Source organism: Oryx dammah, unplaced genomic scaffold (assembly GCF_014754425.2).
Source record: "Oryx dammah isolate SB20612 unplaced genomic scaffold, SCBI_Odam_1.1 HiC_scaffold_9, whole genome shotgun sequence".
Taxonomy (NCBI): domain Eukaryota; kingdom Metazoa; phylum Chordata; class Mammalia; order Artiodactyla; family Bovidae; genus Oryx; species Oryx dammah.
In genome coordinates, this window is record NW_024070193.1 from 405,864 (window position 1) to 432,978 (window position 27,115).

At 68.3% G+C, this 27,115-nt stretch overlaps 1 protein-coding gene across 1 annotated transcript; it reads left to right on the forward strand.

Annotated features, from left to right (window-relative positions):
- Positions 1 to 424: 424 nt before the first annotated feature.
- PLXNA1 (plexin A1) lies at positions 425 to 26,788 on the forward strand. Its single transcript, XM_040247260.1, has 32 exons — positions 425 to 554; positions 950 to 1,089; positions 1,189 to 1,329; positions 2,019 to 2,119; positions 2,321 to 2,444; positions 2,579 to 2,732; positions 2,924 to 3,023; positions 4,428 to 4,542; positions 7,086 to 7,286; positions 8,750 to 8,846; positions 8,916 to 9,109; positions 9,198 to 9,305; positions 9,426 to 9,469; positions 9,758 to 9,878; positions 10,131 to 10,267; positions 11,732 to 11,899; positions 12,203 to 12,296; positions 12,437 to 12,676; positions 12,783 to 12,926; positions 13,051 to 13,285; positions 14,918 to 15,060; positions 16,064 to 16,320; positions 16,762 to 16,828; positions 19,315 to 19,461; positions 19,635 to 19,794; positions 20,172 to 20,275; positions 20,416 to 20,512; positions 20,799 to 20,989; positions 21,134 to 21,303; positions 22,320 to 22,532; positions 22,840 to 22,990; positions 23,834 to 26,788. The coding sequence occupies exons 1-32, from the start codon at positions 425 to 427 to the stop codon at positions 23,927 to 23,929; spliced, it is 4,584 nt and encodes a 1,527-aa protein (XP_040103194.1). The 3' UTR covers positions 23,930 to 26,788.
- The last annotated feature ends 327 nt before the right edge of the window (positions 26,789 to 27,115 follow it).

Below are 27,115 nucleotides of genomic sequence, written 5' to 3' on the forward strand. Positions count from 1 at the left end.
GGGGGGGACGCTGAGGGGGTCGGGGGGACGCTGAGGGGTCAGGGGGTCGCTGAAGGGGTGGAGGGGACACTGAGGCAGAGCCCGCACGATCAGGGCACGTCTAGGCTGGGCTGGGGCACAGGCCGGACTCCTGGCCTCCTCGGGCTGGGGCTGCCCGTGGGGTCCCCTCCAGGCCCAGCCTGGGGGACGGAGGCTGGGCTGCTGTGGCCACCCCCACTGGCTCCCCCAGGCTGTTTGGGCAGCTCTAGGCCCAGTCCGGCACCCCCACCCCACAACAGTCCAGCTGGACTCGCCTCTTCCGGGTCTGGTTTGACTTAAGCCCGCCCGCCTGGCGGGGCAGCAGCTGAGCGGATGTGGGGGGGCCGCGGGCCCTCAGGAATGCGGCCCCCCCACCTCCTATCCCTCCCTCCCCTCCCCCTGCCCCATGGCCTCCGCCCGGGACACCCGCCCCCGTGGGAGCTGGCCTGAGCCAGGGGCGTCTGCCTGCCAGTCAGGCCCGCCCCACCGCGTCCTGCGTGAGTGGCAAGAAGCAGGGCTGCTGGGCCGCAGTGGAGGTGGGCCGGGGCCCGCACGCGGCCTGGGAGGAGCCCCTAGCCCGGAGCCAGCCCCGCGGGCTGGTCCGAGCCGGCAGGACACTGCCCCATGGGTCCCCTCTCTGGAAAGCCCCTTGGGTCTCGCTGTTAATTAAATACATTTGTTTGGTAAAAGCAGCTAAAAATACTTGCAGTGTCGCGAGCGGCAGGGAAGGGCTGGCTGATGAGCGCCCAGCTTGTTCGGGGCTTAGGGTACCTTTCAGCGCTGGTGCCATGCCTGCCCCCCTGCTTTCCAGCCGGGGTGCCCCCCTTGGAGCAGCCCCTCAGTCTCCCGCCCAAGGCGGGGGGGGGGGCCCCTATCTGCACCAGTCGTCCCTCGTGTCTCCTCCCCTCTGCACAAATAGCCCTTCCCCCAGGACGCCCGGCCTGGCCCGCGGCCGCCGCCTGGGCTGTGGCCATGCGGCTCGAGACTGGGGGGCGGGGCGGGTGCTGGGCGGTGGTCGTCCTGTCCCTGGGGACCCCCACCCCTAGGCTGCGGTCTGCGTCGCTTGACGAGGTTGGTCCAGGTGCAGTGGTCCTGGCGGGTTCCCCCGGGAGGGGCTGGGGCAGGAAGACCCCCCCCGACACACACACAGCGTGGGTCTCGTTCCCACAGATCCTGGTGGACCTCTCAAACCCTGGCGGCCGGCCGGCGCTGGCCTACGAGAGCGTGGTGGCCCAGGAGGGCAGCCCCATTCTGCGTGACCTGGTGCTCAGCCCTGACCGCCGTTACCTGTATGCCATGACGGAGAGGCAGGTGGGCGCCCCGGGAGCTGGGGAGCTCACCAGCCCGCCGGACCCCCTCCCTGACCATCTGGGCACCCCTGGAGGCAAATGCCCAATGAATGCCAGCCGAACCTCCTCCCTGACCGACTGGGCACCCCTGGGGATGAACCCCTGACGAGTGCCCCCAGGCTGGGGGCTGGCGTTGCAGGGGGAGCGTCCGGGGTCCCTGGCTCCTGGCTCTGGCCTGGCCAGCTCCTCCAGGCCACGCACTGTGCTGCTTCTGCCCAGCCTGCCTGGAGCCCGCCGCTGCCCTCTGCCCGGCCTGCTGACCCCTGGGAGCAGGAGCAGCAGATGAGGCCAGGCCTCTGTCCCTCCTGGCAGCTGCCTCCTCCTTTGCCCCCCCAGCCCTGGCCCCCTCTGTCAGTCCGCCTTGGGAGCGGCCGAGGTCGGGGTGTGCAGGCCCACCCACCTCCCTGCTGAGGACTGGGGCCCGTGGCTCCCTCGGGAATGTCAGGGCACAGCAGGGCAGGAGGGACCGGTGACTCCTGGGACGGACAGAGCCGTCTCCCGGTCTTGCTACTGTCTGCAGAGAGCCAGGTCTGCGTGGCCTGACTCGGGCAGGACTGGGGTGACCCTCGAGTGGACAAGGCACAAGGAGGGTCTGAGACGGGGGCTCCCGGTGTCTGGGGGGCGAGCCTGACATCAAGGGTCCTCCGCCAGGTGACACGGGTGCCCGTGGAGAGCTGCGTGCAGTACACATCGTGTGAGCTGTGCCTGGGGTCCCGAGACCCCCACTGCGGCTGGTGTGTCTTGCACAGCATGTGAGTCTGGCCCGGGCAGCTCGCGGAGAGTCTGGAGGCCCCGGCCTAGTGCTAGCTCCCCTGGGTCCGGTTGGGGGCGGTGGGCATCCTGTGAACTGCTGAGTGTCAGAGGCCCAGCACCCCTGGGTCAGGACAGGGTATGGGATATCCTGGGGCCCCTCTGGCCTCCTGCCTGAGCCCAGCCCACACCCACGCCTGCAGCTGCTCCCGCCAGGACGCCTGCGAGCGGGCCACGGAGCCCCAGCGCTTCGCCGCGGACCTGCTGCAGTGCGTGCAGCTCAGCGTGCAGCCTCGAAACGTGTCCGTGACTACATCTCAGGTTCCGGTGAGTACAGCCGCCTTCGGTGGGGCGGGGCGGAACCTGGGTGGGCGGGGCCTGGGGCCGGGGGGGGGGGGCCGGGGGCGGGCTGGGGGCGCCCATGGGGTGCTCACCGTCCCCCGCCCCGCCCCGCCCCCCAGCTCGTGCTGCAGGCCTGGAACGTGCCCGACCTCTCGGCCGGCATCAACTGCTCCTTCGAGGACTTCACCGAGTCCGAGGGCGTTCTGGAGGATGGCCGGATCCACTGCCGCACCCCCTCCGCCCGGGAGGTGGCGCCCATCACGCGGGGCCAGGGTGAGGCCGCGAGGCCCTCCAGCCGGGGCAGGGGGGGGGGGGGCCCTTGGTCAGCGCCAGGTGGCAGGGGGAAGACTGCAGCCAGTCCCTGCCCACTGGGGTGGGCGCTGGGCCCCTGGTGGAGGGGAGGGTCCTCGGCACCCGGGGCGCGGGGCGGGGCCCTGGTGACCCGGCCTGTGCTGCTTGTGCAGGAGACCAGCGGGTGGTCAAGCTCTACTTGAAGTCCAAGGAGACGGGCAAGAAATTCGCGTCCGTGGACTTCGTCTTCTACAACTGCAGCGTCCACCAGTCGTGAGTGCCCCGCCCCCCGTGCGGCTTCTCAGGCCTGATTCCCGCGCTCAGGAGGCAGCGGGGGTGTAATGCAATGATTCACCCCCTGTGCCAGTGGGCACCAGAGTGAGGCAGGGCACTGGGGTTGCTGCTGCTTTGTGTGGGCAGGAGACGGCCGGCCAGGGGTGGGCACTCAGGACCTGCTGCCTGGGGGCAGAAGGATCTGGTCCCCCCGGGTTGGGGGGGCTGCTGGGGCGTGGCTGGCAGGCCATGGGTGCTCTCCTGGGGCTTCAGAGGACGGGTGGGAGATGCTGAGGGCCTGGCTGTGTGTCCCCCTGGGTCTGGGCACATGGGGGAGGGTGCCCAGCCTGGGCAGGCTCAGCCTTGAGCCGAGGCCCCATGTTTTCAGTTGTGTCTTTGCGGGTCTGACACCCACCTGGCGGCTCATGGGCGCCCACCAGGGGCCTCGGTGTTGCTCCCCCACCGGGGTCCAGCCTCCGCGTGCTGGGCAGGCTGGGATCTTTGGGGTGGGGGCTGTGTTCCAGAGGCTGGGAGGGGGCGAGGTGCTGTGTGGAGGCCGGGCCGTGGGCTTCCTGGAATTGTAGGTGAGGGTGCAGGGCGGGGCTCCGTGGCCCGTCCAGGCCCCCGCCCGGCCAGCCTTGTTCTGGTCAGGGAGCCAACTTCCACTGGGGCTGTCCCGCCTATGCTTAAATCTTAGTTTATTAGGAAGAGATGGGATTTCAGACATGCTGCTCAGGACGTCCCTGGTGGTTCGGTGGCTAGCACTCCACACTCTTAATGCAGGGGCCTGGGCTCGGCCCCTGGTCGGGGAGCTAGACCCCGCATGCTGCCACAGAAGGACCCTGCGTGGTGAGGCTGACACGCTGTGCAGCTGGGTGACGCGTACTTGAGAGAAGCCTCTAGTAGTCGCTCCGTGTGTCCGACTCTTTGTGACCCCGTGGACTGTAGCCCACCAGGCCCCTCTGTCCATGGGATTCTCCAGGCAAAAGTCCTGGAGTGGGCTGCCATGCCTTCCTCCAGGGCATCTTCCCGACCTAAGGATCACACCTGGGTCTCCTACGCTGCAGGCAGATTCTTTATCGTCTGACCCACCAAGGAAGCCCTAAAACTATATATTAAAACAAACAAAAAAATCACACGAGAACGTGCTTCTCAGCCGCACTAAATGCGTTTTCAGCGCTGATGGTCGAGCGGCCTGGCGCCGGCTTCCGAGGGCTCTGTCCTCGAGAGGGTCTGTCAGGCGGCGCCGGTGTGGATGGTCAGGCCGTGGGGGAGCGGGGTGGGGGGCCCCAGCAGGCAGTGACCAGCTCTGGGCAGTGAGGGGCAGCCCGCGCGGAGGCCCCAAGGCGCAGCCCAGGGTGGGTGGGGGCGCAGGCCCTGCCTCACCGCCCGCGTCTCCCGCAGCTGCCTGGCCTGCGTCAGCGGTTCCTTTCCCTGCCACTGGTGCAAGTATCGACACGTGTGCACGCACAACGCTGCCGACTGCTCCTTCCTGGAGGGCCGCGTCCACGCGTCCGAGGTACGGGGCCGCGTCCACGCGCCCGAGGTAGGGGGCTGCGTCCACGCGCCCGAGGTACGGGGCCGCGTCCACGCGCCCGAGGTAGGGGGCCGCGTCCACGCGCCCGAGGTACGGGGCCGCGGCGACGCGTCCTAGGTACAGGGCCGCAGTGACGCGTCTGAGGTATGGGGCCATGGTCGGGGCTGGAGGCAGAGAGCAGCTGCATGCGGGGTGCCAGCCAGAAGGGCTGTCCCGGCCTGGGACTGTCGCTGGCGGCATTGGCTGGTGGTCACTGCTTGGGGGCTGCACGCCAAAGGCATGTCCAGGCACAGCGTGGGCAGGGGCCGTCCATCCAGCGTGCCGGCTGGGGGTGGGAGTTCCATGTGGCCGGGGGCTGGGCCGAGGTGTCGGTGTCTGCTGGTCTCCAGAGTTGCCGTGAGGCCACATGGTCCTTGCCGGTCACTGGGGGAGATAGCTCTGGGGCTGGACAGAGCCCTGACTTTGTTCTGGGCGGTGGGGCTGGACTTGCCCAAGGAGGAGGATGAGCCAGCATGGACCCCTCGCAGAACCTGCCCTGCCTGCCCCCGTCCACTCCCCGCCTCGTGGGCCTTCGCTTTTCCACTTCCCAGTAAGGACGCACGTGCAGGACAAGCTGGCAGTGGGTGGAACGAGCCGAGAGCAGGCGGGCACCCGGGGGAGTGGGCGGGTGGATGCCCCAGGAGTGCAGCCTGCCTGGGGGCTGCCGGTGGGCTGAGCCAGCTGGTGGTGGCCGCAGAATGGACATGTGAGGTGGGGGCCCGGTCCTCACGGGCCGGCCCTGATCACACTGCCTATCTGAGCTGTTCTGCAGAGGGTGCCCCCCGGGGGTCCCCCAGCGGGGCGTCGGTCTGGCCTCGGCCGTGGACGCAGAGCAGCCGGTGTAGACCCTGCTCAGGCCGGGTGGAGGCAGGGGCCATCGGGGTCAAGGGGCCTGTCGGAGGCGGGCTGACTTCAGACACGCCCCTCCCAGCTGGTCCCAGGTCACGTGGGGCTGTCCCTAAGGAGCGTCAGGCTGGCTTCCAGGGCGCCCCCCTCCCCTCAGCACACGCTCAGGCTGAGGGGGCCTGGGTCCCTTCCCCTCAGCGCGTGGTCAGGCCGAGGGGGCCTGGGTCCCAGCCCCCCACCGCCTTCCTACCTGTGGTGGCGGCTCAGGGTTCTTGCACTTCTGCATCTGCTCAGTTGCCTTCAAGGGGGCCACCAGCACGTGGTGGGGAGGAGGCGGCCTGGGGAGGTCTCGTGTAGAGCCCCTGACGGAGGGCCGCCCTGCTGTGGAAGCGGCCCACACCCAGGCCCCGGACTGTCTGCCCCCGTCCAGCCTCCGCAGCAGTGGGGTGTGGGGGGGTTCCACACCAGGGCCGCGCCCTGCCCCTCACCACCCACACCGGGGCCGCGCCCTGCCGAGACCTGTGGCCGCAGTGCCCCGGCAGCAGGCTGGAGGGCCGTCGTCCGGACACTCCCTTGGTCTGTGTGAGCGGACGGGCAGGAGCAATCGTGGTCCCTTGTTTGCATGTGGACCCGGACAGGGCTGGGGAGGGCTCGTGTCCACACCGCTCGCCTGCCCCCAGCCTGGCCTCAGCTGCTCAGGGGGCTTGTGCCAGGCCCGAGCCGACCCCTCTCTGGGGCCAGGGTCCTGAGATGCCACGGCCACAGCGAGGCTCTGGCCTGATGGGGGGGGCCTGTGCAGCAACACTTGGCCGCAGAGGGGGTGAGGTAGGGGACGGTGGGAGCGGGGCCGTGGGGCTGCTGACGGGGGCTGGGTACTGCTGGCCGCTGCTGTGGGGCTGCGGCCTGAGCTCCACACACTCTGCAGGGCAGTGCCCATGTGCCAGCCCGTGCCCGCGTGCCAGTGCCCACGTGCCAGTCATTGTGCCAGTCAGTGCCCATGTGCCAGCCCGTGCCCTTCAGTGCCCGCGTGCTGGCCAGTGCCCATGTGCAGGTGGCCCCCGGGGCACCTGCAGACCCAGCCAGGGGTCAGCCTGCCAGGCTTGCCCTGCTCCCTCGGTGCCCACAGGGGCCCCGGGAACCTCTGCAGAGCCAGCCCTGCCGCCTCGGGAGCTGCCTGTGGGGCGTGGGGATGGCAGCCTGCTCTCAGCGTCTCTATTTAAAGCTCCTTCTGCGGGGCCCCTGCGGGCCGCCTCCGGCTCCTCCACTGCCGCTCCAGCACTGCTGCAAGCGAGCCGGGCCGTTGCATCAGTTCTTGTTGCTGAAATGCTGGCCCTGGGGGCCAGGCTGTTTTTCTGCCCGCTCTGACTATTTTTACCTACTCCCCGGGCCCCCAGCCGAGAGCTCCTGCCTGCTTCTGCCTCAGGGGCCTGTCAGCTGCTCCCAGATGGGGCGCCTCTGGTGGGGGTCCCAGGGGCGGGCCTGCCCAGGTCGCGGTGTGCTGCCCGTTACCCGGGCCTGGCTGGCTGGCCCTGGCGCCTCTGGCGTGCCTGTGTGTGGGGTGGGCATACAACGCTAGACCGGGCCCCATGCAGCCGCCCTATGCCTCCAGCCCAGACTCAGCTGCAGCCTTGTACCCCCAGGACTGCCCACAGATCCTGCCCTCCACCCAGATCTACGTGCCCGTGGGCGTGGTGAAACCCATCGCCCTGACCGCCCGGAACCTGCCGCAGCCGCAGTCGGGCCAGCGGGGGTACGAGTGCCTGTTCCACCTCCCGGGGGGCCCGGCCCGCGTTGGCGCCGTGCGCTTCAACAGCTCCAGCCTGCAGTGCCAGAACTCCTCGGTGAGTCTGCTCAGCATCAGGGACCCTGTGCCGTGGGTTTCTGCTTTAGCAAAAGGGCCCTGTGCAGGGGGTGCCCCGGTCCCCCACTCAGGCCACGCCAGCCCCAGCTGGGAGGTCCTGGATGAGCAGGCTGCAGGGGCCACTCCCAGAGCTGCCCTGATGCTTGGAGGGAGCCTGTCCGTCTCAGACGCGGGTGAGGGGGCTGGGTGGGCTCAGAGCACAAGGAGTGTCCCTGGGGGCCGAGGTCAGGGAGACAGCACCAGCTCCTTTGAGGTGTCCTGTGTCAGGATGTGGCTGCCGTGCGTGGTGGCCAGCGGGCAGCCGCCCTTAGAGCCTCACACCTGACGGGGTGCCCTCCTAAAGTCCTTTGATTGCATCCCATGAGTTTAGTGATGGTGGTGTTCACAGAGCTAGAACCTCGTGGTGGGAGAGGAGAGAGGGCTGACTGCGGTCCCGAGGCGGCAGGCCTCGGTCTTCCCGTCTGTTCCGGAGGGCAGTGGGCCTCCTGGCACGGGTCAAGGCCCTGAGTGGTGGGTGGGTGCCTCTGGGTCGTCTGCTAGGCCCCCAGAACCCAGGGGAGGGGCACGAGGTCAGAAGTCAGGCTCTATCCCTCTTGGCTCTGTCCTGGCCGGTGGGCCGGGGCCCAGGGGTCAGCACAGCCTCAGGGCGGGCTGGCCCTCGGCTGGTGCCCAGGGTCCCCGCACCTGCCTGCCTCCTAGCTCCTGTGGGGGCCCCCCCCGGCCCGTCTCTCACTCCGGCTCCCCTTCCCCCCTGTGCCTCCCCAAGGCCGCTGTCTCTCCTCTCCCCATCCTCTGTCCACACTCCCCCCACCCCGCCAGGCCCACATCTGTCTTTCCTGCAGCCCCGTGTGAAGGGAAAAGAAAGCATCGGGGAGTTTGATAGGATCCAATTACATTCCTGCAGATAAAATGATGATGAATTGCCCTGGGACGGAGCACATGTCTTCAGCTGAGAAAGTGGGGCACAGCTGGGCTCCCCGGGAGGGCTGTGTCCCTGAGCCCAGCCCAGCCTGGGGGCGGTTGGGGGGCAGCCCTCACAGGGGACACACGTCACACTCAGGGCAGTCCTGGCGGGGGCTTGTTGCACCGCCTGGAGATGAGGGAGCGTCCCTGACGTGTGCCCAGGGAGTGCGGGAGTCCTGGCGTCCTGGCGGGGATCACCCTGGAGGCTGTGGTCCTGTGGCTGCTGGAGGGCGGGGGCAGCAGCCGCCTGTGTGCAGAGGAGCAGCTGGATGGGGGCAGACGCTTGGGCCCTCGGCTAACTTGGGCGGGGGTGTGGCGGGGATGGATGCCGGGAGGGGTGCGGGGATGTCGGGCGTCAGGGTGCAGGTTGGCCCCCAGACCCTGCCTTGCCGGGGCTGCCACCAGTGGCTGGTGCCAGTGGTGGCCGCGAGGGACACACAGGCCCGGCCGCATGGCCTGACCCTCTTCCCACCGCCGCAGTATTCCTACGAGGGCAGCGACGTCAGCGACCTGCCTGTGAACCTGTCCGTGGTGTGGAACGGCCACTTCGTCATCGACAACCCGCAGAATATCCAGGGTGAGCCTCATGGGGGGTGGCCTGGGGGGCGGGCCCGCGGGCGGCCGCTGACCCCTGTCCTCTCTGCAGCCCACCTGTACAAGTGTCCTGCCCTGCGGGAGAGCTGCGGCCTCTGCCTCAAGGCTGACCCTCGCTTCGAGTGCGGCTGGTGCGTGGCGGAGCGCCGCTGCTCCCTGCGTCCCCACTGCCCCGCAGACTCGCCCGCCGAATGGATGCACGCCCGGCACGGCAGCAGCCGCTGCGCGGACCCCAAGATTCTCAAGGTAGGTGCGCCCCCAGGCCTGTGGCACGGGGTGGGGTGGAGGGGCTCCAACACCCAGCCATCGCCCGAGCTATCCCCTCTTCCCACAGCTGTCCCCTGAGACGGGCCCGCGGCAGGGCGGCACACGGCTCACCATCACGGGAGAGAACCTGGGGCTGCGCTTCGAGGACGTGCGGCTGGGCGTGCGCGTGGGCAAGGTGCTGTGCAGCCCGGTGGAGAGCGAGTACATCAGCGCGGAGCAGTGAGTGGGGGCGGGGCCCGCGTGGCGGGGCCAGAGTGGGTGTGGCCTGCGGGGGCGGGGCGTGCGCGTGGACAAGGTGCTGTGCAGCCCGGTGGAGAGCGAGTACATCAGCGCGGAGCAGTGAGTGGGGGCGGGGCCTGCGGGGCCGCGGCAGAGTGGGTGGGGCCTGCATGGGCGGGCCGGACCTGTGGGGGCGGAGCCAGAGAGCAGGTGGGGCTGTGTGGGTGGGGCCAGATGGTGGGTGGGGCAGAGTGGGCGGGGCTTTGGGGGCAGGGGCAAGGTGCTGTGCACCCCAATGGGTAGCGAGTATGTTAGCGCCTAGCAGTGAGTGGGACAGGGCCTGTGGGACAGGGCCGGTGATTGGGCGGGGCTGGTGCTGCAGCCGCTGAGGCCACCGCGTGCCCACAGGATCGTCTGTGAGATCGGGGACGCCAGCACCGTGCGGGCCCACGACGCCCTGGTGGAAGTGTGCGTGCGGGACTGCTCCCCTCGCTACCGCGCCCTGTCACCCAAGCGCTTCACCTTTGTGGTAAGCCCGCCCTCCTGCCCTGCGGCCTCTCCTCCCAGGCCCCGGGGGACGAGGGGCACCCCAACAACTCACCCACGGAGGCAGCCCGGGGTTCAGGCGACCTCGAGTGACGGACCCCGCCCCGCCCCGCTCATCTCCAGGGCCTGACCCGGGCCCCTTTGCACATGGGGCCCTGCCCGTGGGCGCCGTCCCAGACCTAGTGCGCACAGACCTGGGCCTCGCGGAGCCCCAGCCTGTCCGTTCTCTTCCCAGACGCCAACCTTCTACCGCGTGAGCCCTGCCCGCGGGCCCCTTTCGGGGGGCACCTGGATTGGCATCGAGGGCAGCCACCTGAACGCGGGCAGCGATGTGGCAGTTTCGGTCGGCGGCCGGCCCTGCTCCTTCTCCTGGTAGGTGGGGACCCCGGGCTCGCCCTGCCTGTCCCCGGTGGTGGTTGGTTCAGATGGCTGGGCGCCCCCTCCGTTGCCTGGGAAACAAGGGGGACTGTGGCGAGCCTGGCTGGGGTAATCACTATGGAAACCTAGAGAGGAGAAGGTTACCATGGAGACAGGCTCCCTCCAGAGCAGATGGGCGGGGCCTGGCCTGAGGGGCGGACGCCTAGCCCTGCCCTGGGTTGATGCCCCCAGAGCTCAGCCGTTTAGAGAAATTCTTGAGAGAGAGAAAGGGAACCTTAACAAAAGCCGGGAGCCTTGAAGTGGATAATTTTAGATTAGGGATGATAATGGAGCGAGCCTTTAAATATTTTCCTGCGGTAATTACCCGTTATCAGACTAATTATTGGTGTTTGCAGCCTGCCGCGTGCGGGCCTGGCGTCTGTGCTGTAGGCACAGAGGGGACAGGCAGGTGCAGGCGGTGGCCGGGCTGGCTGCCCCGTAGGGTGACCCAGCACCCCCACCTCAGCAGCCCATTCCGCCAGCTCATGGCCGGGTCTTGGGATTAGCCTGTTTTCAGATCAGAGAGCATGGGGGTGGGGGAGTGAGCGCATTGTGTGAGTCCTTCCAGGAAACAGGAACCCTGAGTGTGGGGCTCTGGCCCTGAGCGTGGGGCTCTGACCCTGAGCGTGGGGCTCTGGCCCTGAGCGTGGTCCCTGAGCGTGGGGCTCTGGCCCTGAGCATGGGGCTGACCCTGAGCATGGGGCTCTGACCCTGAGTGTGGGGCTCTGACCCTGAGCGTGGGGCTCTGGCCCTGAGCGTGGTCCCTGAGCGTGGGGCTCTGACCCTGAGCATGGTCCCTGAGTGTGGGGCTCTGGCCCTGAGCGTGGGGCTGACCCTGAGCGTGGGGCTCTGACCCTGAGCGTGGGGCTCTGGCCCTGAGCATGGTCCCTGAGTGTGGGGCTCTGACCCTGAGCATTGAGTCTGGCCCCTCTGGATGCACATTGAAACTGTGGGGTCTGTCCAGCCAGCCATACCCCGGCGATCGATAGGGCTGCCATGGGGCTGCCTTGAGGCCCAGTGAGCCCCTTCCTGCCCAGCAGGTCTGCTCCTGGTGCCTGTGGGCTTGGCTCTGCGGATCGAGACACAGCCAGGCTCATCAGCTGACACCACAGAGGAGGCAGATGCGGGGGTGGGGGTGTCCCCTGGAGAGGGAGCTTGGATCCCAGGCCCGCCTCTCAGCTGGGGATGTACCCCACAGGGGCACAGATAGCACATGGCCGCTCTCAGGGGCTGATGGGGGAGGTGAGCCCCAGTCCTCAACTGCCTGGAGGCAGGGCCCACAGCGGCCTGTGTCACGGGGAGGCAGGTGAGGCCGGAGCGGGACGTGGCCAGTGACGTGCCCGCAGCCTGTGGTGGTGGAGCCTGGGTGCTCAGGCGGGTGGGAGGTGCCTCACTGCCCCCGCCCCGCCGCCCCTCCAGGAGGAATTCCCGGGAGATCCGGTGTCTGACCCCCCCGGGGCAGAGCCCAGGCAGCGTCCCCATAGTTGTCAACATCAACCGCGCTCAGCTCACCAACCCCGAGGTCAAGTACAACTACACCGAGGACCCCACCATCCTGAAGATCGACCCTGAGTGGAGCATCAACAGGTCAGGGCACCCCTGGGGGCCTCCCCCCTGCTCTGAGCCCCACAGCCCTTGATCTGCCCACCCTGAGCCCTGTGACTTCAGTCCTGAGCCACCAGAGGCCAGCGCCTGGCTTGGGGCCCCTGCCGCTGGCTCTCGGCTCAGCCCTCACACGGCCCCGCCACCCAGCGCGGTCCCGAGAGGCTTTAACCCTCGACCGTCTCCTGGGGGGCTGGCTGGGGTGTCTGTGCCTCCCCTTTGTGCTGGGCCCCGGGCAGAGGGGCCCAGGACGTCCCACCTGTGACTCCTACCACCCTCACCTTTCAGTGGAGGGACCCTCCTAACGGTCACAGGCACCAACCTGGCCACTGTCCGAGAACCGCGCATCCGAGCCAAGTATGGCGGTGTTGAGAGGGAAAACGTGAGTCCCTGCTGGGCCCTGGCCCCCATGCCTGCCATCGAGGCCACGCTTGGGGGTCCTGGGGAGGGTGGGCGTGTCGCTGCTGGCGCCTGGCCCCTGGTGGAGCAGCCAGCCCAGCGTCCCTGCGCCACGTTCCCCAGAGTTGCCTGGTGTACAACGACACCACCATGGTGTGCCGGGCCCCGTCGGTGGACAACGGCGTGCGCAGCCCGCCGGAGCTCGGGGAGCGGCCGGACGAGCTGGGCTTCGTCATGGACGACGTGCGCGCCCTGCTGGTGCTCAACACCTCGTCTTTCCTCTACTACCCGGACCCCGTGCTGGAGCCGCTCAGCCCCACCGGCCTGCTGGAGCTGAAACCCAGCTCGCCGCTCATCCTCAAGGTGGGCGGCGCGGGGCCGGCGGGGGGCGGGGGCCGGCGGGGGGCGGGGGCTGATTGGCGGCGGCGGCGGCGGCGGCGGCGGCAGGCTCACCCTATCCTGCCCGCAGGGCCGCAACCTGCTGCCGCCGGCGCCCGGCAACTCTCGCCTCAACTACACGGTGCTCATCGGCTCGACGCCGTGCGCCCTCACCGTGTCCGAGACGCAGCTGCTCTGCGAGTCGCCCAACCTCACTGGACAGCACAAGGTCACGGTGTGTCCACGCCCCCACGCCCCGCGCAGGGCCGCCCACCCGGGAGGGAGCCCCCCCGGCGCCTGCGCACCCCACCCCGCCGAGCTCGCGGGGGCCCTGAGCCGTGGGCGGCTTGTGCCCCCAGGTCCGGGCCGGCGGCTTCGAGTTCTCGCCAGGGGTGCTGCAGATGTACTCGGACAGCCTGCTGACGCTGCCCGCCATCGTGGGCATCGGCGGGGGCGGGGGCCTCCTGTTGCTGGTCATCGTGGCCGTGCTCATTGCCTACAAGCGCAAGTCGCGGGACGCCGACCGCACCCTGAAGCGCCTGCAGCTGCAGATGGACAACCTGGAGTCTCGCGTGGCCCTGGAGTGCAAGGAAGGTGGGCGGGGGGCGGGGCCGGGGGCGGGCTCAGCGGGCAGGCTCGGGGCGGGGCTGGCCGAGGCCGCTGAACTGGGCCGCGCTGCCCGCCGAGTCCCCTCCGTCTCCTACGCTCCCGTGGGCCTTGGCTGTGCCGGGCTCGGTCCAGGGAGCCGGGGGGTCCGACTGGGGCCTTTGTGGGGTGCTCCCTCAGGCAGACCCTGCTGGAAGCCCCTGTTTGTGTCCCAGCCTGGCTGGAGGCCGCTGGGTGGACACACGCTGTCCTAGTCTTCCTTGCGTGTGAACGCACACGCTTCCGGGTGTGGAGATGCTGCGCCTGCTGCTGAGGGCGGGGTGGCGCCGTTTGCTCGGGTGTGGTGGGTGGTCAATGATCCACGAGCCCCTGTGTGGTGTTCCATCCGGCGGCCGGGGGTGGCCCTGGGGCGGGGGACCTCTCTGTGAGCACAGCCTTCGGCCAGGCCCCTCTGTTCCGAGTCACCCAGTGGGGCGGGAGTCTGTCCTGCCCTGGAGGGTGAGTGGGGAAAACCCACTCAGGCTGCAGCCACGTTCCCTGTACCGGGGTCCGGTGTCTGCAGCCCAGCAGGCCTCACGTCCCCAGAACCCGTCTTCTGTGACTGCTCCCCTGTGCGGTGACAGGACGACCCCAGAGGGCAGGCTTGGTGTCCCCACACCTGGTCACGTGCCCCCTGCCCCCAAGAGTCCCCAACCGGGAGGTGGACCCCTGGGGCGGGGCCCGGCCTGAGAGTGGGAGGGGCTCTGCAGGCCGGAAGTCTGAGAAGTGGCCTGGGAGTGGGGGCTCCGGGGGAGGGCGAAGGGCTTCCCCAGGATGCCCGTGCGTCGTCCCTATGGAGCAGAGGCTGCCCCTCCAGAGCTGAGTGCTGCGGGCGCGACTGTTGTGGGACCAGCGGGTGGGCGTGAGGGGTGGGTGCCCGGGCCGGGGCCGCAGGGACCCTGGTGGGTTCAGTGCCTGTGTGCCCGTGTGGGCTCCGGGCAGCAGCCTAGACCTGTGCTGGTCGCCATCTGGCCGGCTGGCTTTTCTGGCCGGTGCCCTCAGCCAGCAGGAGAAGGGTGGGCGTCTACTCAGAGCCCAGCCCACGCGTGCCCCTCAGAGCTCCGTCAGTGTGAGGCGCTCACGAGAATGACCAGGGGCCCCGGAGCAGACGCCCAGCAGCGGGCAGGGAGGTTGGGGGCCGGCTCCTGTTCAGCCCCGCTGACGTGCCCGGCGCCCTCGGGCTCCTGACCAGACAGTGTACACCTCACAGCTCTGGAATGTCCTGAGAACGGCGGAGCCGCCCTGAGCGGCGGGCATGTCAGGGGCCGCTGGCCAGGGTGGTGGAGGGCTCTGCTCCCTCCCAGGCGGCCAGGGCCAGGGCAGCCACGAGCACCCCGGCCTCTGGGACCGGGGCCCTCAGCCTGGCCCGATCTCTGCCTTCGTCTCGGTTACATCTGCAGCAGATTGGGGGTGGGGGACTCACCCTGCATCAAGACTAGGGACACAGGCGGGGCAGGTCCAGCAGGACCCTGAGTGTCGGGTGGGTGGGGCCGGCGGGAGGGCGGGGCCGGGCGGGTCCAGCAGGACCTGTGTGGGCTGGGCGGGACCGGGCACCCGCCTTGACCCCTCGTCTGGCCGCAGCCTTTGCGGAGCTGCAGACGGACATCCATGAGCTGACCAACGACCTGGACGGCGCTGGCATCCCCTTCCTGGACTACCGCACCTACGCCATGCGTGTGCTCTTCCCGGGGATCGAGGACCACCCAGTGCTCAAGGAGATGGAGGTGGGCTGCCGGCCCTCTCCGCAGAGGTTCTGGGGTCCTGGGGCAGCGGGGGCCTGGGGGATGGCCCGAGCCTCCGGGGAGGGGGGCCTGGTCCCAGCAAACCACCCCTAGCCTGGGCTCCTGGGGCCCAGCAGTTTCTCCGGGCCTCTGGTCCACCATGTACCACACATCCTCCCGGGCGCCCCAGTGGCCAGCCAGGAGCCCAGGCCCTGGTTCAGAACGGGCAGGGCTCAGCAAGTCCGGTCTGTCATGCTTTGTGGGCAGGGGCATCCCTCCCTGCACCCCTAGGATGTCGGGGCTCTGACCCCACCAGGTGGCTCTGTGGGCGGAGACCCCCTCTCTAGTGGCACCTCAGAGGGCCTTTCCATCACTGGCAGGGGCCCGGGGGCCCTGGGCTGCTCGCTGCCCCTTGCTTCCTGGGGTGGCGCCCGCTGGGGCTCCCTGTCCTGGCAGGTGTGTCTCCCGGGTTGCGGTCCACTGTGCTATGTGACGGGCCTTAGGTGTGACTATGTGTCCCGTCTGGTCTGGGGGCCTGTGTCTCTTATGCCTCAACAAGCTCTGGGGCAGAAAAGAGCCAACACGTGGGGCCCTGGAGCCAGCCATGCCTGCGTTCCACCCCCTTGTCCCACCTCTGTGCTGGGAGACCCCAGCGAGCCATGCCTCTGTCTGGACTCGAGTGTCCTCTGTGCAGTGAGGAGAGGGTTTCTGTGTCAGTGCTGGCGAGAGTGACTGTGGACGGGCTCTCCTGGTGCCAGTGGACCCCAGGCTTCCTCTGAGCTGCTGGAGCTGGGCTGCGCAGAGGGAGGCGGGGCAGGCACCTCACCACTGTGCCCAGACCTCTGCCCACCGTGGGTTTCTCAGGCAGCTGCCAGGCCATAGCGATCCTGAGAGGCCTTGGGGCTCAGGGTCTGCCAGGGTGATGGGTGATGGAGCCCCAGGCCTGGGCGGCCCCTCAGCCAGAAGGGCCGGTGCTTAGGTCTGAGCAGGCCTGCGGCTCCCCCAGGTGCAGGCCAACGTGGAGAAGTCGCTGACGCTGTTCGGGCAGCTGCTGACCAAGAAGCACTTCCTGCTGACCTTCATCCGCACTCTGGAGGCCCAGCGCAGCTTCTCCATGCGGGACCGCGGCAACGTGGCCTCACTTATCATGACGGCTCTGCAGGGCGAGATGGAGTACGCCACGGGCGTGCTCAAGCAGCTGCTGTCCGACCTCATCGAGAAGAACCTGGAGAGCAAGAACCACCCCAAGCTGCTGCTGCGCCGGTGTGTCCACACCCCGCCCCCCGCCTGCCCCCTGCCTCCCTGTGTACCCACCTGCCCCTGCACCCTGCCTCCCTGTGACCCCACCCACCTGCACCCCTGTGTCCCTGCCCACTGCCCCCCTGTACCCCCTACCTCCCTGTGCTTCTGCCTGCCTGCGGCCCCTCCCTGCCTGAGTCCCTCTGCCCCGTGCCTGTGTACCCCTGCCCACCTACAACCTGTCTGCCCACTGTGCCCTGGGGATTCCTGTGCCCACCCACACCCCGACTCACCCACAATCCTGCCCACCCACCCCTGCGGCAATGCACTCACCCAGGTCCAGCCCAGGCACTGCTGAGGCGACTCTGGGGACCCACCTGGGATATGCCCTGTCTGGGACCCTTGTCGCTGGATGACACGTGCTCTGAGGCCAGGCCTGAGGTTACCCCACGTGCTCTGTTCCAGGACTGAGTCAGTGGCTGAGAAGATGCTAACCAACTGGTTCACTTTCCTTCTGTACAAGTTCCTCAAGGTGGGTGGTCGTGGGGGCCTGGATGGGGGCAGGGGCTGCAACCTGGAGGCACAGAAGGGCCAAGACCCTGGCGTGACGCCCCCGGGACACACGTCTGTCCACTGGCATCTCCAGAGGCCGTCCTGTCCTCCCTGAGCTGCCGAGGCAGGGTGCACACCTGGCTTTTTCGGGGGTCGATGGCCGCACGCGGCTGAGCGGACTGGAGGTCCAGGCCGCGTGGGGTTCATGGGGTCCCTGTGGCCCAGACCGAGGCTCACACGGAGTCCCTGGGCAGGGTGTCTGTGTCCAGCCCCAGTGCTGGCCCAGCCTGAGGAGGTGCCTGGTGGGGGAAGCGGGGTCCCATTGAGCCCGTGCTGAGGAGGGGGCAGCCACCCGGGCTTCCTCCTGTTGTTGTCCAGACAGTTCCCCCCAAGCCCCGGAGACCGCCCTGGGGAGCCGGGCCTTTGGAATGGGGTGTATAGCCTGTGGGTGGCTGGACATGGTGCAGGTGGGCCTCACGGGCTGTGAGCAGCTCAGTGGGTCACCTGCGTTTTAGAGCTGGGAGGTTGTCCAACCCCAAGGTGTGTCTGAGTTAACCTCGACAAACCCGAAGGCTTGGCAGGCGGGCCTAGCGTTCCTGTGGTCAGCGCTCCACGGTGGGTGAGGGAGCCGCCACGGAGCCCCGTGACAGACGGCCGGCGTCTGGTCCTCTCTGTGTGACCTGTGACAAGCGGCCCAGGTCTGGTCCTCTGTATGACCGAGCGGCAGGCGGCCCGGGTCTGGTCCTCTCTGCGTGACCGAGTGACAGGTGCCTGGCGTCTGGTCCTCTCTGTGTGATCCCGTGACAGGCGGCCGGCGTCTGGTCCTCTCTGTGTGATCCCGTGACAGGTGGCCTGGGTCTGGTCCTCTCTGCATGACCGAGTGACAGGCGGCCCGGGTCTGGTCCTCTCTGTGTGACCAAGTGGACATAGCCTCGGCCCTTGATGGTGTCCCATGTCGGGGAAGATGATGGGGCTTCCCGTCTGTGTTGGGGGCTGAGGCTGGCTGCTACAGCTCAGCAGTCAGGACAGCCCTGCTGGGCCACAGGGTCGACAGGAAGGGATGGCAATGAGGGCGTGGATTGGGCTGTGCAGGGCGAGCAGAGGTGTGGAGTGGGGACAGGGGGTAGCCAGACAGAGACTGGAGGCCCAGGGTTGGACGCGAGGTCCAGAGAGGGGTCCGGGCGGGCTGGTCTGGGGGAAGGTAGCTCAGTACACGGCTGCTGAGCTGTGCCAGGAGGGTGGCAGGAACAGGGCTGGCTACTGCTTATAAGATACAGTGCTTTGCCGCCCGTGTGACGTGCCCGCGCATGTTACAGAGACTTCGTGTATTTGAGTGTTTTATGTTTACGACGCTGTGAAGCTGAGTTTGCAGGCAGAACGCCTTGAGAGGTGGGCATGCTGCTGGATGGAGGGTGAGGGGCGATCTGCACTCAGGGCCGCACCTGGGCAGCTGTCTCTCTAATCACACTGCCCGGTTAAAGGCGGGAGCACCTGGTGCGAGGCCGGGCCAAAGCTGGGGGCCAGGGGCAGCTGGAGCAGGCTGGGCAGCCGTCTGCTTGTGTCTCACTCAACCCCCAAGCCCCAGGGCCACCAAGACGGAGGCTCCACATCTGGCCCAGGCAGGGTCTCAGTTGGAGCCGGGAGCCCTCCCCCAACAGCTGTTCCTTCGTGGTGCCTGTTGTCCAGCAGGGTCCGCAGAGGCTCCCCTGACTCCTGCCCCACACTGGGGGTGTGACAGGAGTGCCACACTTGGCCTGGCGGCTTCCACCCCAGAGGGGAGATGGCAGGGAAGCATGCAAGACCAGTTATGGGGCATCAGAGCCTGCGGGCGCGGGCGCCCAGGGACAGCAATGAGGCCCAGCGCCTGGGCCAGGGTCCAGCAGAGTCTTTCTGAGAGGCACCTCGGGTGGCGTCTGCACAGGGGTCCTCGGGGGCGGGAAGACCCGAGGGGTGGAGCCCTGGTCACTGGTGGAGGCCCGGACACGGGGCGCGCTGGGTGGCAGGGGAGCAAGGGGATGTGGGAGGGACATGAGGTGGGGGTCAGGCAGCACAGAGGCCCCCTGGGCGCGCCAGGCAAGTGTCTGCTCCGGGACTGTGCTGACCACATGCTCTGGAGCAGCGGACGGAGGGGCAGGGGGTCCCTGACCTCCCGCGGGCGACAGTCACACCCAGTGCTGGGGCCCAGCCTGGCCTCGTCCGTGGGTGGCACTGCCGGCCCTGGGCAGGAGTGGAGCTGGGCCCGCGGTCTTCCCGAGACCAGGCCGCCTGTCCCACGGGGCCCCTGCTGAGCTTTCCTCCGGGAGTTTGAGACCCACCGAGGGGATGGTCTCCGGTCAAGGGCTTTGTTCACATCCTCCTTGCGCTTTGGGAGCGGGGTTCTCGGGTGGGCCGAGTTGCCCTTCCAGCAAGGCCAGGCCCGGGGCCGGGGCGGGGCGGAGCCTGACGCCCGCGGCCACATGCCCGCAGGAGTGCGCAGGGGAGCCGCTCTTCATGCTCTACTGCGCCATCAAGCAGCAGATGGAGAAGGGCCCCATCGACGCCATCACGGGCGAGGCGCGCTACTCGCTGAGTGAGGACAAGCTCATCCGGCAGCAGATCGACTACAAGACGCTGGTGCGAAAGTGGCCAGTGGGGGCCAGCCACGTGCCCCAAGCCCCGCCCTCCCACCCGCCACTCTCACAAACCCCGCCCTCCCGCCCGCCCACCCGCCTGCCCATGTCCATCCACCCTTCCTCCTCCCACCACCCAGCGAGGCGCAAGCTGACCTTGCGTTGTCCCATCTTCAGACCCTGAACTGCGTGAACCCTGAGAATGAGAACGCCCCTGAGGTGCCGGTGAAGGGGCTGAACTGTGACACGGTGACGCAGGTCAAGGAGAAGTTGCTGGACGCCGTGTACAAGGGCGTCCCCTACTCCCAACGGCCCAAGGCTGGGGACATGGACCTGGGTGAGCCCGGGAGAGGCGCTGGCCCGGATGGTGGGAGGGCAGGGCTGTGATCTTGGGTGGGCTCCCCAGTCTCCTCCCCAGGGTAGTGGAGGCCATGGAGGGTGGGGTCCCATTTGCACCTAGAGCTGGGGGCTCACTGGCTCACCGGGAGGGAAAGTAGAGAAGAGCTGGTCTGGGCTGGTCTGGCCCCATGGTGGGCAGTGGAGGGAGGCCTGAGCGCCAGGCTGGGAGGAGGGCACACACAGGGGCCCTGGGGCCGCCTGGAGTGGGGTGCAGGGCTACAGCTCTGCCCAGACGGGAAGTGGGCCGGAGGCAGGGCCTGTCCCTCTGCTGCCCAGCGTCCACTCAGGGCGCCGGGACCCTCCCCTCCCCCGCAGAGTGGCGGCAGGGCCGCATGGCCCGTATCATCCTGCAGGACGAGGACGTCACCACCAAGATCGACAATGACTGGAAGAGGCTCAACACGCTGGCACACTACCAGGTGAGCTGCCCGCGGCCGCCGCTCGCGCTATGGGCCGCGCTCCCTGCCTCCCTGGAGGGCCCGGGCCCGGGAGGCTGAGGCCCCGGGGAGAGATCGGCTCCGGGTGGTGGTCCCCATGTCACCTGGTCCTCCGTCTGCAGGTGACAGATGGGTCCTCCGTGGCCCTGGTGCCCAAGCAGACGTCCGCCTACAACATCTCCAACTCGTCTACCTTCACCAAGTCCCTCAGCAGATACGGTGAGGACTGGGCGGCCGGGGCAGGGGCAGGCCGCTGACCAGGACGGGACCCTTGCCCCAGGCACCATGGGGGCTGCCTGGGACGGCTTAGTCATGGCCCGTCCCGGGGCCACTTGGCCTCTCCCTGGGCAGCACAGGCTCCTCGCGGCTGTCACACGTGTCATCCCAGGGCATCGCTGTCCCCCGGTTTTCAGATGGGGACACTGAGGCTCAGCCAGGGTCCCCAGCCAGGCGGGCGGGCGGGTGAGGGTACTGGATGCCACGGCTGATGGCACGGTGCCCGCAGAGAGCATGCTGCGCACGGCCAGCAGCCCCGATAGCCTGCGCTCGCGCACGCCCATGATCACGCCCGACCTGGAGAGCGGCACGAAGCTGTGGCATCTGGTCAAGAACCACGACCACCTGGATCAGCGCGAGGGCGACCGCGGCAGCAAGATGGTCTCCGAGATCTACCTGACGCGGCTGCTGGCCACTAAGGTTGGGGGACAGGCCGGTGGTGGGGGTGCCTGGGAGGGTGGGCCAAGGGCGGGGTGGGGGTGCCTGGGAGGGGCGGGCTGGGGGGAGGGCCTGGGAGGGGTGGGGCGGCTCCTGAGCTGTGCCCCGCCCCCGCCCCGCCCCCAGGGCACGCTGCAGAAGTTCGTGGACGACCTATTCGAGACCATCTTCAGCACGGCACATCGTGGCTCGGCCCTGCCGCTGGCCATCAAGTACATGTTCGACTTCCTGGACGAGCAGGCCGACCAGCACCAGATCCACGACGCAGACGTGCGCCACACCTGGAAGAGCAACTGGTAAGGCGGGGGGTGGGGGGGCGGCTGGGCCCCTCCACGCGGGCCCCCCGACTCACCCGGCACGAGAATCTGCTGCCCGTCTTACGGGGGCGTGTGCAGGACGGTGTGCTGGTGTGACCTGTGTGAGACATGGCTTGGGGGCCCAGCCTGTGCTGCCTACAGCAGCGAGGGTGACGGTGACGGCGACCCCCCTCCCAGCCCAGGCCCCCAGGCCAGCAGCCACTGCCGCCCGGGCTCGCACCTCCAGAGCCGACGGTGCACCCCGGCAGGGTGGGCCTGGTCCTCAGAAGCTCTGTGCCTCGGGCCTCTCCCTCCTCACCCCCTGACCCCTCCCAGCACCCTGGCCTCTATGAGCTGCTGCTGTTCCCCAAGCCTCGTCCTCGCTGAGTGAGCCCACCTGGACCTTCATCTCCACCTCTGCTGCCCACAGACTTTGAGAGGGTCCACAGGGCATGGGGGAGGCAGCGTTGTATAGGTCAGCATCGTCCTGGGGCATTCCTAGAATGACGGAAGGTTCCAGGTGTGTGCTGGCCGTGAGGCCACGTGCAGCTGGGAGTATCTGACGTAACTGGTGCAGCCAAGGACCTGAATTTTTAGCTTAGTGACACACGGCTAGAGCTTTTAGCTCGGCTAGTGGCTGTCAAACAGGTTGGTGTTTGGGGTAGGTCAGCTGTCTCCGGGAGCCCTTCCTGGTCTTGTTACCGAGACTCTTGTGGGCAGGAACAGGGGAGCTGAGTGGGCCCTGAACAGGCACTCAGGCCTGGAGGGCCCTGGCTGTGCACACAAATGACCCCGGGCGAGAGCGCCTCTGGGTGTGCACCCTTCTCCCTGGGACTGTGGGCAGGGGGTGCAGCCCTCACTGCCGGGCTCTCTGGGCCAGTCTCCCCGGCTGCGAGGAGCCGCACAGTCGCTGCGCAGGGTGGAGCCCGGAGGACGGGGAGGCCGCGGGCAGCCCCTCGCGCCGCGCCCGGCGTGGCCGAGGCCCCCTGACGCTGCCCGCGCCCGCCCGCCTGCAGCCTGCCCCTGCGCTTCTGGGTGAACGTGATCAAGAACCCGCAGTTCGTGTTCGACATCCACAAGAGCAGTATCACGGACGCCTGCCTGTCGGTGGTGGCGCAGACCTTCATGGACTCCTGCTCCACGTCGGAGCACAAGCTGGGCAAGGACTCGCCCTCCAACAAGCTGCTCTACGCCAAGGACATCCCCAACTACAAGAGCTGGGTGGAGAGGTGGGCGCCGGCCTGGGGTGGGGGATGCAGAGGGGGCGGGGCAGGGGAACACAGAGGGGCCAGGCGGCTGGGGTACGCAGTGGGCAGAGCTGGGTGGGGGGAGGCAGAGGGGAAGGGGCGGGGGGGGGGGGGGGGGGGGCCCCGCGACGGATGCGGGGGGGGGGGACCGCGGCCGGGCGGGGTACGCAGGGGGTGTGGTTGGGGGGTGCAGGTGGGAAGGGACTGGGAGCGGGAGGGGGCAAATGTAGAAGGGGCAGGACCGCAGAGGGGGCAGGCCGGTCCCTCGCTCACACGCCCACCGCCGCAGGTACTACGCCGACATTGCTAAGATGCCCGCCATCAGCGACCAGGATATGAGCGCCTACCTGGCCGAGCAGTCGCGGCTGCACCTGAGCCAGTTCAACAGCATGAGCGCCTTGCATGAGATCTACTCCTACATTACCAAGTACAAGGACGAGGTCAGTGCGGACTCGCCTCTGCCCCGGGCTGCTGGGCGGGCTCTGCTGCTGGGGGCGGCGCTGGGCCTCCCTGAGACGCTGGGGACGGAGGACTGAGCCACAGGCTGGAGAGGCCCACTGGGCACGGCTGCGGCCCAGTCCTGAGGCCAGGGCAGGCCCGCCGCAGAGCCTCCCAGGAGGAGGGTGGCCGTGGCTGTGGGGTATGTGGGCGTCAGGGGTGCGGGCTTCTCCCGCAGGCACACAGAACCCACCTGCCCAGGGGCTGGAGGGCAGGGCGGGCATGTCAAGAAGTGGGGTGGGGTGGGCGAAGGGGAAGGCCAGGAGCCTGGTTCCCTGGGTCGAGAGGGTGGAGCGGTCAGCTCCGGAGACTTGCCCACAGGGCGGGACTTGGGGGTGGCAGCGGAACCGGGGGACGAGCTAAGACCGGAGGAGGGGGCTTGGGGAGGGAGCGCAGAGCAGAGAAGCGGCTGTGCTGAGCCCAGGGCCAGCGGGCAGGGGCTGCGGGGTGGGGGGAGGGCCCGCCATGACCTGGGGTGGGGCTCGGTGAGGGCACAGAGACGGGCTGCGGGGGGGAGGGCGGGGGCAGCGCTGCCTGCCCACAGGATGCACCGGTGTGAACAGGGGGTCACAGAGGACCCCTGGGAGTTCAGAGACACTGCACCTCGGGGACCGGAGGGCTGGCAGGGGACCTGAGCCCCGTTTGGGTGGTTTCAGGGGAAGAGGGTGGGGAGGAGACCCTGGCAACCTGGGGGTCCTGGCTCCAATCCCAGGTCCCTCGGGTTCAGGCGGCGGGCACCGTGTGTGGCCTTGGAGCCAGCCTGAGGCCTCTGCCCACCTCTGCAGATCCTGACGGCCCTGGAGAAGGATGAGCAGGCGCGGCGGCAGCGGCTCCGTGGCAGGCTGGAGCAGGTGGTGGACACCATGGCCCTGAGCAGCTGAGCCACCGGCCCAACTGCCCAGCCAGCGGCAGTGAGTGAGAGGGCCCTGGCGGTGGCCTCCGCCCGGCGGCCAAAGCTCAGAGGTCCACAGAGGCAGCCTCGCCCGCCGTGCCAGAGTCCTGCGTTGGGGCCAGGTGTGCGGCCCCGGACCCCGGCCCCTGCATCCCCTTCCCGCCTGTGGGGTCCCGGCTCTTCCTTGGTGTGGGTGAGGCGGTGTCTGCAGCCCTCCCTGCGCCCAGAGCTGTTTGCAGGGGGCCGGGGAGCCCAGGTGTGACCCGGCCCCCTCAGGACAGCGCAGGGGGCCTGCCAGAGCCCTCCAGGAAGGAGAGGCGAGGCTGCGGAGGCCAGCGGGCCCGCCTCCTGGACAGAATCTGAAGGCTAGGCCTGGCTGGCAGCCTGGGTGGGGAGGCGGCACGCCCAGGGCCCCGCCGCAGGGAGCTGAAGTCGGCCTGGGCCAGATCCCCCCACCTGCCACGGCCTGGCGTCCCTACGCCGGCCGCCATCCTCCGATTCACCGCGTGCTCTCCGCGGTCAAGGCCGGAGTGCCACGTCGACCTCGCCCAGAGAGAGGCCCCCCGGCTCCCTCCTATGGAGGGGCTGCAGGATGGCTCCACGCGGGGCCCAGGTGACTTCCGGAAGGACTCGGGTCCCCTTTTGTCCTCAGGGCTGTGCCTCTGGGAGCCACTGGGCCTGGGGCTCTGGGCCGTGAGTGCACGTTCCCCTTATTTATTCCCCCCTCCCCACCGAAACCTGCCCTGCCCCAGGCTGAGCTCTCTGCTGTGGAGGGCCCGGGAGCCTGCCTGATCAGCCTCCCGCCATCCCCTAGCCTCCCGCCCACCTTCCGGCGGCTCCAGTCTGGCCCCTCAGCAGCGTGCTGGCCCCTTGGAGGGGGGGACGCTTCGGGAACGTTGCTCGTTTTTTAGGGGAACAAGGGTGTCCTTCTGTGCTTGAACAGCTGGAGCTGTGGGGGCCTCGGGCCCTATACAGTGGCCTGGCCGGGAGCAGGACGCAGTGACCAGATGGCTTGGAGGGCGAGGCTGCCCACCCTGCCCTCAGCTAGCAAGAGTACACATTTTTAATTAAAAAACCTGTACATATATATACATATATATATATATATATATATGTGGCTCTGCCTGTCTCCAGCCCCAGTGGGGTCCTGTACAGTTAACTGGAGGAGGAGGAATTTTACAGTTTAGAGTAAGAGCCGAGGCACCGGGACAGCCAAACCAAACGGGCGTGGCCAGCATCCCCTGCTGGAGCGCCCGACCTCCGCGTCCACTGCGGGGCAGCCTGTCTCAGCGTCGACGCGAGGACAGACTGCCGGCCGAGAGCTTCCCGGAGGCGGCCGCGGACCCTGCATGACTGTGCTAGCGTTTAGTATGACTTGACCTTTTTAAAACTGCAAGTGTTGAATACTAGAGGTTGTTAGACCCCTTTTTTTCATGTTTTTTAATTAATCAGTCACTTGTGAAGGCAGTGGCCTGTCCCCTTTTCAATTCACTTTTTCGACGGTACTACAGATCCCCGCGGACTTTTAAGGGACAGCTAACTGTGGCCGGCCCCGCGCCTTCCCCGACGCGGCGTGAGCCCCCTGAGAGCCTCCATCAGCGGAGCAGCTGCTCCCCCGCCGGAGGAGGGGTGAAGTCCACCACCTCCTGACTCAGGAAGTTCCTGGAACTGGGGGTCAGAGGCCCCCAGGCCCCGCGGGCACTGAGTAGGGCTCGGGCCCCCACGCGGTGGGTGTCCAGCAGGAGCTCAGGCTAGGCAGGCGCCGGGTTCCTGTGTGTGGGCCTCTCCCCCCCCGAGTCTTCCCTGAAGCTGCTTCTGATCGAAGCCCCCGTTCTTCCAGCCCCACTCCGGCCAGGGGGCTCCTTGGCCCCCAGCACCGTCCTCTTCGGAATCCAGTCCCCACCCCCTTCCTGGGCCTCCCTGGTCCTCGCGCCCGTCCCGCGGTCGGGTCGGCAGGTTGGGCGGTGGGGACGCAGAAGCGCGGAGCCGCTGGCCCTGCCCAGCGCGTGGCCTCGCAGAGTACAGACGGGGGTTGGGGCGAGCACTTTAGCGCTGCTTGTTTACACACGAGCCAATCACGGACCTGAGCCTGCCGCCCACCGGCAGCACGGCCGCACCTCCTTCCCGGGGCGGGAGTCAGGCCGAATCCTCGTCACCCAGCCCCCGGCCTGTCTCGCCCTTCGCACTTCCGTATCCTCCTGCCTGGCACTCCGACCCCGAGCCCAGCTCTGGCCAGAGGGCGGCCGGAGCATGGAGTGGAGCCCTGCTCTGCAGTCCTGGGGCCGGGAGGCGGGGCCAGACTGCCCACCTGCCCGGACTCTGCTGCTACTGCCCGCTGCCCTGGGCTGCCTCCCTTGCTCTCGCCCGCACGCCTCTCAGGAGCGCCAGGGATGGCTCGGCCACGGTCGGGAGCCTGGCCTCTCCATATACCTCGAGCTTGCCCACACTCCTTGACCCGGGCCTGGCCCCGTCCCACAGGAGAGGCCCCCCCCACCCTGCTTTGCCCTTGCTGAGCGAGCCCTGCCCGGCTCTCCCCCCAGTGCTGGAGCTGAGGGCTCACGCCGTTGGTGCTACACAAGCTAGAATAGATATATTTAGAGAGAGAGATATTTTTAAGACGAAGCCCACAATTAGCTGTCCTTTAACGCCGCAGAGCCCCCACCCAAAAGAAGAGCAATCGCTCGGCGGCCCGAGCGGCCCCTCGGCCGCTGCCTCTCCCAGGGGCAGCGTGGCTGAGGGCGCTAGGCTTGCAGGTTGTGTAAATACACGGCTATTTCCTATTTTACTGTCTCAGATTTAGTACTTGTAAATACACACACATTAAGGAGAGTAAACATTTTTGCTAAAACTCACGGCTCCGGGTTTTCCTTACTGGGAGGGGTCTAGGGTGGAGCCAGGCGGGCAGCACAACAGCCAGCCCATCCCGCCTCCCCCTGCCCCAACCCCGCTCTGAGCAGCATTTCCCGGGGTGTCAAGGCTCCTGCCCTCAGGGGGTGACTGCAGCAGGGGCCCCCACGACCCCCACCTTTGTTCTTCTGTGCGCCCTGAGGGTGGGGGGCCCAGCATCAAAACTGGCCCCAGGGCCACTGGGCATTTCAGCTGAGACTTAAACCAGGGCCTGAAGGTCCTGTTGACCTGGGCCCCCGCCTATGTCAGAACAGGAAGGGTGTGACGG

Bases quoted from the DNA above. Each gene is read 5' to 3' on its own strand.
- PLXNA1 (XM_040247260.1), top strand. From the start codon at position 425: ATGGCCTCCGCCCGGGACACCCGCCCCCGTGGGAGCTGGCCTGAGCCA. The intron at 1,090-1,188 runs GTTGGTCCAGGT...TCGTTCCCACAG, and splicing joins GGTCTGCGTCGCTTGACGAG to ATCCTGGTGGACCTCTCAAA. The intron at 20,990-21,133 runs GTTGGGGGACAG...CCCCGCCCCCAG, and splicing joins CGCGGCTGCTGGCCACTAAG to GGCACGCTGCAGAAGTTCGT.